At 35.6% G+C, this 13,290-nt stretch overlaps 2 protein-coding genes across 4 annotated transcripts; one reads left to right on the top strand and one right to left on the bottom strand.

Annotated features, from left to right (window-relative positions):
• On the bottom strand, positions 1-5,269 carry LOC129294455 (biotin--protein ligase 2-like). 3 transcript variants are annotated; one of them, XR_008589392.1, is made up of 10 exons: positions 5,092-5,267; positions 4,654-4,924; positions 4,372-4,433; positions 4,133-4,281; positions 3,462-3,582; positions 3,112-3,267; positions 2,413-2,458; positions 1,482-1,587; positions 1,198-1,274; positions 1-269 (listed from the first exon to the last, which is right to left on the bottom strand). XR_008589392.1 is itself a non-coding variant. In XM_054932843.1 (10 exons), exons 1-10 carry the CDS (start codon positions 5,216-5,218, stop codon positions 227-229), a joined length of 1,119 nt encoding a protein of 372 aa, XP_054788818.1. In that variant the 5' UTR covers positions 5,219-5,260; the 3' UTR covers positions 1-226. The 3 variants fall into 3 exon arrangements, 1 of the variants encoding a protein (XP_054788818.1); XM_054932843.1 differs by having other exon boundaries at positions 1,521-1,587; positions 5,092-5,260; XR_008589393.1 differs by lacking the exons at positions 1-269; positions 1,198-1,274 and having other exon boundaries at positions 1,545-1,587; positions 2,413-2,507; positions 5,092-5,269.
• Positions 5,270-10,437: 5,168 nt separating this feature from the next.
• Positions 10,438-12,316, top strand: LOC129294621 (uncharacterized). Its single transcript, XM_054933045.1, has 2 exons — positions 10,438-11,239; positions 11,419-12,316. Exons 1-2 carry the CDS (start codon positions 10,567-10,569, stop codon positions 12,042-12,044), a joined length of 1,299 nt encoding a protein of 432 aa, XP_054789020.1. The 5' UTR covers positions 10,438-10,566; the 3' UTR covers positions 12,045-12,316.
• The last annotated feature ends 974 nt before the right edge of the window (positions 12,317-13,290 follow it).

Below are 13,290 nucleotides of genomic sequence, written 5' to 3'. Positions count from 1 at the left end.
TGGGAAAAATATTATCATCATATATTATGTTTTGGTTACAAATGTACGTAGTTTCTTACATGCCATAATTAGAGCCAATCTGCGATAGTAGCGTACATTTTAACTACAATGAACAAGTTTTGATCATTGGATAATTTTGCGCTACAAAGCCAGGCTCTTCATGCTGTGTACAGTGCGGAAGATTTCTTGCCTCGTGTGGAGTCTGCTATGGAACCTTCTTCAGTCTTCACTCAAGTTTCCTTCTAACCAGTCCTTTGAAAAAATCAAAGCTACAGCCAAAGAAGAGGAATAAGTGTTCAAGCTACGACAAGGCAAAGTAATAACTTGCTTGAAATTTATGTATCTGTAGAATCTCACAAGAGCATTAGTATTCATACATCATGAACATGACTGCCCTCTATAATTTACTTTTCCCAGGTCACAGGATTGCAGCTCACACTGGTGTCTGTGCCTTGTTAACACTATTTCTTCATACACTCTCTACTGTCAATTTACTACTTGAATTTGGATTTTAAATTTATCACCTTTATTCAAATCAATAAATATTTTACTATCCTCCTTTGTTTCAAACATTATACTATTTTCTACTAAAATAAAAAAAAAAAAGTTACGCCACGTTTTTTCACTTGCATAAAAATAAACTACAAATATATTCATTTGAACCAACATACTTTCAATTTATAACTTATACAGGTATTAACTAACATTGAGCACTTTTTAATATATAGAATAAACCATTTTTGCAACACAATAAATAAATTGGATAACAGTTTTTTTTATAAATATAATTTTCTAGTAAAAGAAATAAATATGATTCTCAAACGTATTTTAGGCTTTTGATTTGAAGAAAAATGTGTGCATATTTTTTATAGTAGAAGTGAAGAATGTCTAATCAGACATCTTTTAGCTAAGAGAAATTTCCCTTGCTGATTTTCTAATGTACTACATAACACTGGCCATTTTTTCTGAAAACTCGTGCACAAGCAAAATTCAAGAACCCAAAGGCCCACGTTCAGTAAGTGTTTTGAGGATACTCAGAAGTATTAAATAAACAAAGCGACAATAACTCAGGAGACAAGTCATGAGAAATTACAAACTTTTCGTGGTTGAACAAGTGAGGTTTCATATTCAGCCCAAACACAAATATCAAATATTCGTACCTAATTCATGAAGATTGGAAGAAAACCTATTCTTTACCTATTGCCATCAGGATGGAGCTCACACATTTGATTATCATTGCCGATGGCCAACAAGTAGCCTGAGGATGTTAAACCCTGCATAATTAAAGAATTAATTAAATGATAGGCATAATACAACCCTTTCTGACAACAATGAAAAACCTTATCTAAACAATTTAAAATATCATTTGTAAGTGGCTGACAGATGATATATACTATCAACTTGCAGTTACGAAGCACAATTGTTTGCTTTTAAACAAATCTATATTCGTTGTTAAAAAATCAACTCCAGAATGCCGTTACTTGTCACAGTAAGTCAAAAGATGTCCATATCCGCCAAACCTGAATGGTTACCACGTGTTCAATCATTTGATCCTCATTCTTTTCCTGCACAATAACTCTTTGTCCACTGCATGACATTTTGAATATTTGGATTACTCAAGCTAAATAATTCCACGTGTGAATAAATATGATCATGCATACAGCATAACATCCAAACTGCTAACTAGATTCAACCAACTTAAGTTCAGCTTTGGCATATACGATATAGGATTTCAGATGCAAGTTCAACTCCTTCATGGTTACTGGTTAGGCTATCATGTTTAAAGGGCATAAAAAGGTAAACAACAAGCCATCTTGAAGTAAGTACCGGGACCCAGTCTGGCAGATCATTAATCCAAATTCTTTTTTTTTTCCCAGATTTTTTTGTACAAAGTAAGTGCCAGGACCCAGTCTGGCAGATCAGAAGAAAATGGGTACGGTATAGCATGAAAGAGGGTATTACAGGACAAAGATATCATTAGTTTTGAGTTTTTTAGATAGTCTATATAGCCACACACATTCATTCACTAAAACCAATATAGGTCATCCGGAAAGCTGATAGAAAAATGAAAAATTCCAGATTAACAATTGTCAGATTTGAGGTAGGAAGACTGACAAAAAATTATCACAATTTTGCCAATATACTACAAGTTTGCAGCTTCAAGTCACCACTTCTCACTTTTTTTTCCCCAACCCCAACCATGATGCATATCCTCATCAGTACTAGATCCTGCCTGAATCCCCAATTAAGATTTCATCTACAACTAATATTTGCTAATACATTTCTGTGCATTTAGCATGCATGCCACAAGTGTCAGAGGCAAAAGCTATTGTAGCTGGACCAGGCTTTTCTTCATCCCATTACCCACAAGAACCTACAGATGAGATCGACAGTAAATAAAATCCACGTCACCTGTGCAACCATGTCTTATAATATAGCTGCTCCAGGGTTTGGAATCCTGCATCACATGGAGCAAGTGAACTTGACATCATAAGCCATGCAAAGTTCTGCAAATTATTGATTTGCAATTAGTTATTAATTGACAGAATAAAGTGAGGGCAAGAAAACTCTGATTTAACAGGTCCATGATAAAACCAAAACCGTTGACACTTCATTATGGCTCCTTAATTATTAAACATTCCTGACAGGATAAATTATAAAGTATACTATAAAGGAAAACAGAACGTCAAGTTGAATTTTTAGCCCTTAGGTATAGATTGTAAGTTCTTCCCTTCTTTCTCTTGAATAGAGGCCAAGATTAACATCTTTGAATAACAAAGCCAAACCTCTGAGAATAAAAACCTAACAAGAGGACATAGTTGATAGCCAAACTCTTGCATCCACAAGGTCTAAAAATGTTCGTGCTTGGAATTACAGGTATGGCTTGATAAATGAAAAACAACACAGAAGGATTGGGAAGCATATATGACAGCCCATATAATCCATTTTAATTATATAAAAAGATGAAGTTACAAGTATCATCGGATACCCATCCGTAACAGTTCTTTATTGTATAGCCATTTCATCAGGATCGACAGTGAAGGAGGGCAGGACTTGGGAAGGTTTATATACATGTTCACGAGAAAGTACTCAAATTATTCACTATAATACCTTGATTCACAAAAAGGTCATAAAATTTCTCAAATTTGTTAAAGAAGGCTGCCAGAACATCCTCTCTCCGAAATTGGTACCCTTTCATGGACAACTCTCTCAGAGCCGAATCTAAACATGTTGTTGGCTTCTCATTGTTGACATTCAAGCCGATACCTACAAGAGCTATGCATTACTATCTTTATTACGAGCATAGATTTGAAGAACAATTTGCTGATACCAAAATGACATTAACAAAACTTAAATTTTTGCAGAGAAGAGATTAGTTGATTAAGCATTTGAAAGTATATACAGTCATTGGTCGGCCATCAGCCACCATAGAATAGCACTTCAAGAGTATGTCTTGTTACCTGCACTAACATTAAACTTCTTAGATTTATAGGTTGAGGTGCATAAAATGCCTCCAACTTTAAGACCATTTAGGTAGAGATCATTTGGCCACTTAATTTTTACATCAACACTGGGTAAGCCCTGGAGTAGAAAGTGTTGAAAGAAGAAACATTTAAGAGAAGAATCAATCACAAATTAAGTATTGCACAAAATTGAGCAAGAAAGTTCAAGTGACTGACCATGCGCAATGAAAATAGTCTGTTTCTCAAAAATACAAACTTACTGAGCAACTAACCATCCTGTTAACGGTGACTTTACAAATATGGAACTCAATCTTCCTCTTCTTTACAGAAAACTTGCAGCAAATGTGTGCTTCATCTTTGATAGGTTCTGTGCTTACATTCTTATTCTTTTAAAAACTAACCAAACAGGTTTGGCACTGAGCTAAGCAAAATGAAATTCTTTTTCATAACATATTTCTTGCAGATACCTGTGACTTACATTTTCAAGATTAAAAGACACATACTGCAAAGATCATAATTAATTTTCTCAAAAAAATGACCCCACTGAGTGGGATAAAACTTCTTCTTGCTCAGCAGAATTGTCTTCTATGGTACTGAAGTAAGAATACCTAAAGTTCAAAAAGCACTAGACCAGTGATTAAGCCAGTAGTTAAAGATCAAACGATTACATTTTTGTCACAGATATCCTTTATTGCCTCCGTGATAGCCAGGGAAACTACATACTGTAGTAAAGGAACAACCCGTCCATCCTCCATTTGTAGAGTGAAAGAAAATAGGAGGCAGCCCAACGGAGACTCCCACACATTCTTTGACCGACCTGAGATTTTATGGAAATTAAACCATTTTGACCTGACAACCCAAATGTAAATGGACTAGACAGAAATACAGTAACACTTTCATCTCAAACCTCGTCCCTTGGTCTGAACATCAGCAACACAAACCGTGCCAATGGGAAGTTCACAAAAGTTGCTGCAGAAAAATAATTTGGAATCATCACCATCATCAATACCAATATATATATGTAAAAGTTAGAGGAAGCCACTCTCTTCACAGAGCTGCAAGTAGTGCGGCTTGTTCCTTGGTCTCCATCTAATGCACAGGGCTGAGAGCCGAGGTCTAGTTTAAAATAACATGACATTAAATCACGTAGATGATACAAAATGCAGCAATGTAACTCTGGAAGACATACTGTGAAACCACGTCGTGCGTTGAAGACAACAGTGGGGACCAAACGAGAAACCGGCCAAATTTGTGAGTGGAAAGCGAGTTCATGAATAAATCAATTCCAAAGGAATCTTCTTTAAGAGGTTCATTATCCAATTCAGACTGAAGAGCAATCGAAATTTCACTACTGTCAGGAAGCTTCAAAGTATTATCCATCTTGATTTTTTTAGCAATTTCATTCTCGGCCAGTGATTTCCCGCATAAAACCAGCGAACTAGTTGAGTTACTCCCCGGATCTGGAAAAGAAATGCCGAGAGTTTTACTGTTCAATATCTGTGGCTGATTCAGTCGTGAGAGAAGAACCTTAAACTCCCAGTAGTTCATCCGAGACAAATTATTATTCATGAAAATTCAGCACAGACAAACTCAGAAATTGTGAAAAGAAAATAAATTGCGAACGAACCCATAGCCGCCATTGATGGAGAGAGGTTGCAGAGCCCGGCAGTGGTCGGTAATCTTAGGTTTGGTGAATAGAAGAAGGACGGCGCGGGCAAAGGGTTCCGCACGAAGTGGAAAAGTAGCGATCGCATTAATCGCAGGCGTTTCCAGTTTCATGTCTCAAAAATCTAGTGCTCAGGTTCTAGATCACGTGTCGTTCCAAATTGTTGTCATCATGGACACGTGACTCCTCGTAGGTTGTCAACTTTTTTTTTTTTTTTTTTACCAGAATAGGTTGTCAACTCTGTGATAACCGCCTATTGTCATATGACATATCCAAGATCAACGTTAGGATGAGAATTCCAGAGTCCCGGGGCCATTTGTATTTCATAGCCGGTTATTGTAATCATAGCTGGTTCAAAAGCTTTTTCCCCCATAAACAAGGGACCGAGTTCACTTTTTGTTTTGTGTTTTGAGAAAATTACTGCTAAATGATTTTTTGAAAATTTGAAATTTAATATAGCTTTTCCAAAACTGATTGGAATTGAATACATCTTTTAAGAAAACGAAGTTCACGAGTTCGTATTTCACACTTTATATTATATTTTCATATTTTGATGATTTGATTCAGACGTTGATTTGATATATTGTTGGCTATCTGCTCTAGATAATAGGTGGCAAAAAAACTTCGGATAATAATCACATATCAAACTTCAAGCGTACTTGTGAGGGATATAAACAGAACCAACCGCAGGGGCAGAACCATATAGTTTTTGGGCCGTGAGGCCCATCCAGTTAAGGAGTGTTTTATATAGAGGGCTCAATGTAACACACCAATTTTTTTTTTTAAATAATTTAACTCAACTATAGTTGGGTTACAGCCACCCAACACATTTTTATATCAATAATTTCGATATAAAATATTTTATAATTGGCTTCAACTCACACACTATAACATTTCAGAAAAATTTTTACCTCCCACATGCCATTAGGCTAAATCACATTTGTCCATCCTTATACTCCCAACAAGTAAACTAAATCACATTTGTCCATCCTTATACTCCCAACAAGTAAAATAAGCAATTTAGTCAATTTTCAACACAAGCCAGTTATTTGGCCTTATAATCATGCCATTTTAACCAATCCAAAGTAAACCAAATATTAAAATTACAGTCATCCAAATTGTACCAAAAATAGAAATAGTTTGAAAAGCATGATTACATTTATATATTCATATAATTGACAATAAACAAAAAGCCCTAATATTGGCAATATAACACATTATAAATCATAAATTAAATACCCAAAAGAGACAGTGGATCTATACCACTAAGCCTCTAGGACTCCTCCACGTGTCACTCGTGGCTCTTCTCCTGAAAATTGTTAACCACATAATGAGACTCAAAAGTCCCAGTAACCAAAGCCAATTTATGATAGTGTATACAAACAGTTAAGTGTGTGCTTACTAAGTGAGAATTAAAAATAATATAATTCCAATAAATATAAAAATATTATAATAAACACAAACAACCATCCTTATATCCCTCCATTAACCTCGAGCCGTAGCCCTCACTCGGTGCTAAATTACCCGGCCAAAAGTAGATTAGCCTGAGCCCTTACAAGCCACCTATTGAGCTCCAATAGGGGCATACCACGTGGTACATAAATACAACAATAATAGCAAGTCTCCCAACACCTTTCACAATAATTAAACAAATTCATAATAATATTGCACAATTATATAATATTACAAAATTCATAATTTTCTCAATAATCACCCAATTAACATGAAGTAACACTAATCACAAATTAAAAGCATGGTTACCTTGTGGCTTTTTCAATAAATTATTCCTTAAAATTTCTCTCTCACCACAATCTTCACCAGTAATACAATCTACAAATAACATATTATTTATAAATATTAGTTTCAATTTTTGAAACTAATAAAATAATTCTAATAATAGAATTAAAAATATAACATAATTCCTAATCTCAATCTTAATACAAATCTAGAGTCAATACTATTAAGTAAAATTTTTAACTCCTCTTTTAATTATCAATAAACATTAATAATCTAAAAATCAACTTCTAAACTAATTTTTATTATCAAAATTTTCTTTTTATTTCATAAATTCGTACCTAAAATACCCAAAAATTAAAAATTAAGTCTCTAGCTTAGAATCATAATCCTATAACCATAATAATTCATTTCTCATCCCAAATAATCATCTAAACCTCAATAAATCAACATATATTTTCAGATCTAGTTTAGAATTTGATCCATAAGCCACAGATTCAAAGATCATCAATAAATTTATACTCTAGAACATTTATTATACTACTGACAACCTCAAAGATCATATTTATTCAACATAAATTCATCCCTCTTCCAGATCTTAAATTTTCTACCACTACAAACTCAGAAACTAAAGAAGAAGGATGACTAAGAAAAAATTTTAGAACACTTACTTAGTCTTGAAAAGCTTAAAATCACATCCTAAATATCTTATTAAAAACTCTTACCTTAAAAATTTAGATATTTCGCATCGGCGACTCGCGTTCTCTCTGCCTCAGCGCGCACGAAGGAATGAATGAAGAAACGAAGGAACATGTGAGTTTTTATAAAAATTCAGTGGGTCCCACACATTTTTTTTATTCTTTTCTCTCTCTTCTTTCTTCTTCTTCTTTTTTTATTATTATTTTATTTTACTATTGTTACTATTGAGGCGGCGGCACGTTTTCTTCCTTCCCTTTTTTTTTCAAACCTTTTTCTTTTTTTTTATTATAATAATAATTTAATAATATATTTTTTTTATTTTTTTAAATTTTTTTTATTTAATTAATTTTTTTTATTTCTATTAACCCAAATTAACTATTAAAATTTAAATTGGGATGTTACACTCAACGGGGCAAACAAGGCTGAGTGGGCTCTAGTTGACATCATTTTTCAAATTCTAATTCAGTACTCTCTTCTTATTTCTTAGCATGTACCCTATCCATGACTCTATTTTCTTTCTCCTTTTTTAATACAATTACACATTACTCATTAATAACGAAACCTAGTATATATTTGGAGTAACAAAGCTTTTTCAACAAGTATTTAATACAATTACATGTTCAGGATTCGAATTTAAAACTATTGATTAAGTTAGCACAATTTTTTACTACTTGAACTATGTGTTCATTAGTTGTTTTCTTTATCCTCTTAACTTGTCCTAACATCTGTAAAGGCAAGACCTAGGATATATTTGCTCACAAGTTCGAACAGCTTTGGCGGGGCGTTTGATTATTCGAGTCCAATTCCCACGTGTCATCTTTGTTCGTTGCCATTTTGTTCCCGGAGTGGACAATAATAATAATATAATTAAACTTCTTCGTACATATATCCATATCTGTGTCTCGTTACGTTTAACAAAGGCTCTTTTGTTTCCCAATGTCTCTAAATTTTCGCGCTCACCTATTTACTTTGTATTTTTGTAATTAAGTGTCGCGTCCTGCATTTAATCCACCATTGTGCCCGAAGTAAACATTTCAAACCCACCCCTTTCTTCTCTTTTGAGAGAAATATTCCCAAGCTTCCCTTTTTTATTCTTAAATTCTGTCTAGTGTGCTTTAACTGACCAGATTTAGATTTAAATTTCAAAACAGGGTGAGGCTCTCGCGTCTGTGTTGACATCTGATTAATTATCATGGTATCTGGCAGCATCAAGCTTTAGTACGTTGTTTCACTCAATCAGGGCAAGAAATAAAGCTCTTGCCTTATTGTCCCACTGAAAAAGGCGATAAAAAAACACAAAGACATGTGAAAGCAAGGTGACAGCTTTCCAGAGTTAGAAAGATTTTCAATTTCCCAGCGAAAGTGAAAATCAGAAGCCCTTGCCTCGGTTCTTCTTGTCCGTGATCAGATTTTAATCAAGGCTAAGATCAAATGTAGTACGAGCTTCTAATGACTATCAATTCGATGACGAACCCACACAATGCAAAGGCCGTTTTTGGGTGGGGATCATGATGTAATTTAGCGTTGAACAGAGATGTGAAAACTTCAGAGTGGCATGCATGATTTTGAGGAAAAAGGAATCAGGTTGAAGAACTTTTGCTTTGTCCATAAAAGCACAGCATTATGGGGTAATAAGTAGGGAACTAGAAAATCTGTGCCACGCGCTCGACCCGAAAAAAGGCTCACCTTGGGCTTCTAATAACGACAACCCCAATTAATTATTCCAACTCCCATCCACCAAAAATTCGAGCTTGCTTTGACGCTATGAAAATGAAATATAATGAACTAATCATTACTGCACCGGTATGTATTCAGTCAGTCATATAATATTGGAGTAGTTATATGGAACTCGCTTATATACACTCATTATAATGACATGGCCAGAATATGGTCCTATGAAGAAGAATTAGTTTGTCTACTGATTTATTTTACATGCCAAATAAATGGTCCATGTCATTGACTGTCAGACTCAAGTGGCCAAGATATTTTTGTTGTTATATGCAAACAGCTTCATTCTTCGATGATGGGTGAATGAATAGTTTCAGGGCTTGTAAATATGGTAATAGACTTAAATCCCTATGGAAGTCGCCGAATGGACCAGAAGCAGTTTCCAATATCGGAAAGGGAAACAACTGTATATCAAAGGATAGCTGGATGTGCAAGTTAAAAGCATATTGGGCGGTTCACTGGCTTCGAAAGAAGATAAGAACAACAGATTTCAAGTTCACAAGAATTTCAAATAAGTATTCAATCCAACCACCCTCGCCCAAGAAGAAGCATCAAATTCAATTACTATGGGTGGGAATATCAAAGATCCGTATGCTATTTACAGAATGTTTAATATGAAGATTCCCGTTGACATGCATGAACTCTTTAGAAAATCATATTCTGAAAGGTAGCTCATCAGAGATCAAACTGGATGTCCTAAAGACGTGAGACTTAAACTTTACACCTCTTTCATTTCAATCTCATTAGTGCTGTACAAAAAGACACCAAGCAGTCCAATAGTTTCCCTCCTTGACAGTTGACACTACTAGAGGAGCCAAATAAGAATCGAGTCAATACCATTCCATTGCAAAAGGTAGATGCTCTATTTCTTTTAAGGCATGCATGTGTCAAGTATAAAATTATTAAATAACTAGATTTCATCCCCAGGGTGGAGGAAAGACACAAATTTTGGAAAAATAAAAAAAGAAAAAGAAAAAAACACGCAGCTCAAAGCCTAACTGATGGTACCATTACAATATTGGCTCTTTAGATATGTATGGTACCCGTTCCTGCTAGATTATATATAAACAGACGACAAAGAATTAGAAATTAAAGTTACTATAAATTATGACATTATTTTGTGATCCCGTATATAAAAATGGCACGTGCGAGCTTCAACTCCCAACCCTTACAAGTACAAGAGTGCAAGCACACTCAGTCATGTTGTAAACATCCTAGTGCGCTGTGGTGTGAAATAGTTTCAAAAGCAAGCCGCCACTTGCATCTTTTCCTACGATGAGCAAACCCAGAACCCAGAGGAGAGACCCCAACCATGTCAGTCGAAAACAAAACCAGCTTCCCCAGAAAACAGAGAAACAAGCCTCTTGGGCGGTGATAAGAGGCCTCTTGCCTTGCAGAACTGTCCAAATTCAACAGCAGCAGCAGAAGCAGGCGGTAGTGAAACAACCAAAGAAGAAACAAGAGCAAAGGAAGCTGCAGGAAGAAGAAGAAGCCATCCCAGAAGAAAGCAGAGAGAAGTGCAAGAAAATGAGGTGTTCAGGTTCACTCTGTGATAACACCAAGGTCGTGGCAAGGCCTGAAACAGTGTCCCCTGACATCAACAAGATCAAAAGGGTGTCTCTGGGTGTCTGTAATACTGCCAACAACGATGCTTCTAATTCTAACAGATACTTGAAAGCTCCTCTGCATGAACTAAATGGGGTTGCCGTGTCTACCTCCACTTTCAACTCCCTGTCAGTATCTTCAAACTCGTCTGTGAGTGGGTCTCTCAGGGGAAAGCCGTTCAGGAGGTTCTCTGGTTGCTATGAGTGTCGAATGGTGGTTGACCCTCTTCTTCCTTTCACTCGAGACCCTTCTCTCAGGAGTAGCATTTACCCTTGCCCTCACTGTGGCGAGATCTTCATGAAGCCTGAAAATTTAGAGCTTCATCAGGCCGTCAAACATGCTGGTATCTGTTGCTCCCGTAACTCCTTTTGATTGATATGTTACCAGAAAGAATTTTTCTTTGGCTTGTGATTTTCATTTTCTCTAGCTGAATTAGTTGATATGTTCTGTTGCTCTGTCAAATCCATGACACAATAACTAGGTGTTTGTTTTGTAATCCTTCTATTGTGTTACAAATTTCAGTATCTGAGCTGGGTCCAGAAGATACGAGCAAGAACATAGTGGAAATCATATTCCACTCGAGCTGGCTAAAGAAACAATCTCCAGTCTGCAAAATAGACCGCATCCTTAAAGTCCACAACACCCAGCGGACAATTACGAAATTCGAAGAGTACAGAGACTCCATCAAAGCCAGAGCCATAAAGCTCCCCAAGAAGCATCCTCGTTGCATAGCAGACGGGAACGAGCTGCTGAGGTTCCATTGCACGACCACTTTGTGCTCACTGGGCCTAAAAGGCTCCACCAACCTCTGTAACTCAATACCACAGTGCAGCGTGTGTGGCATAATCAAGAACGGCTTCAAGGTAGTCGCCGGCGGGAAGGGGATATTGACGACGGCGACAAGTGGGAAAGCACACGACAAAGCGGAGGTTTCAGGAGATGACAAAAATAACGAGAAAAGGGCAATGCTGGTATGTAGGGTGATAGCAGGAAGGGTAAAGAAGAATATAGAAGGAGGAATAATTAGCACGGAGGAGTATGATTCCATTGCAGGAGAAGTTGGGGCTTATTCCAATTTGGAAGAGTTGTATGTGTCGAATCCTAGAGCTATTTTGCCTTGCTTCGTTGTTTTCTACTCTGGTTTTTGATGTGTGTTCTTGATTTGGAGCCCAGGGACTAGGACTGAACCTTTCCTGCTATGAATTTCTTTGCTTGATTAGCTCCTTTTTCTTTTCATCTAAACTACTAGTATGTGCCAATTTTGGCGATTGATGGGCTCACCTGACTCAGGAGTGTATATTACTGCATTAGAATTAGAATTTACCTTTTCCTTTTTGTCTTTCCTAAGCCACTGCTTTAGGTTAAAGCTATCCCTTTATGAAACTTTCGATATATAATAAAGGAATTATTTCTTTAGTTACTTTACTTGCTACTATAATAGTTATGGATAGAGATTATACTGATGCATCCATAATATTATAATTACTTGGTTTTTGTGGAAGAGATTTCAGGCCCTCAGTTAAATTGAAGCCGGATGAAAATTTGTGTTTAACCTGCACATGACTGTTTGACATGCAGTACTCAAATTTCGTTACAACTAGATGAGAAATATTCTCGCAAGACGTACAGTTTCTTTACACAATCAACGTCCAGAAAGGTTCCAGCTGAAACTAGAAAAATGAATTAGTACCCCTGATAACTACTCCCAAAAAATCAATGGAGATTAGATTTGGTTGAAAGGCTTAATCCCTGATAACATGTTCAAATTTTGTTAAAAGAAATACTTATATTTAATATTCAACCGTACCTTAAATAAAATTATTTTTAATAAGAGAATACTGCAGGCAATGAAAAAAAATACTCCAAAAAAAAAAATCAATTGGTGTTGTGAATTATTATTCATTTTTTACCCGGTTGACATCTCATGAATGTGAGGAAGCAGAGTATTCATTACGGGTGAGTGAACTGCGCCGTTAATTACCGCGGAGTGAAGATTGAGTTCAGTGGAAGTTATCATCATAGCAAGACGTAGGAACAAACAATAGCGTATATTTGTATAAATTTTTTATTGTTTCAGACCCAAATATATATCAGCAATATACTCCCACCACCGATCCTTTTTACAAGACATGAATAACCGCATCATGTAAATAAAAAATATGGTTAAAAATGCCCTTATTTATGGAATTAATTGTGATTTTTAATAATCAATCCCATTGAATGTTCTATTTTTTAATGGGACAAAATTGAAATATGTTAATAAATATTTTAGGAAGATAGTTGAAGTCTCTTAAGAATAAGAGATCAAATTCTCTGAAAATTGATTGTCTAAACTTTTATGAATTTGACAAAATATAATATGAACCATCGATTAAACAAAATGTTATAACTGTC

The sequence above is a fragment of the Prosopis cineraria genome, unplaced genomic scaffold, assembly GCF_029017545.1.
Source record: "Prosopis cineraria cultivar Desert tree isolate PC_DT_omini unplaced genomic scaffold, ASM2901754v1 PC15, whole genome shotgun sequence".
NCBI lineage: Eukaryota > Viridiplantae > Streptophyta > Magnoliopsida > Fabales > Fabaceae > Prosopis > Prosopis cineraria.
The sequence above is the reverse complement of the archived record's forward strand: the minus strand, read 5'-3'. Positions and strand labels throughout refer to the sequence as shown.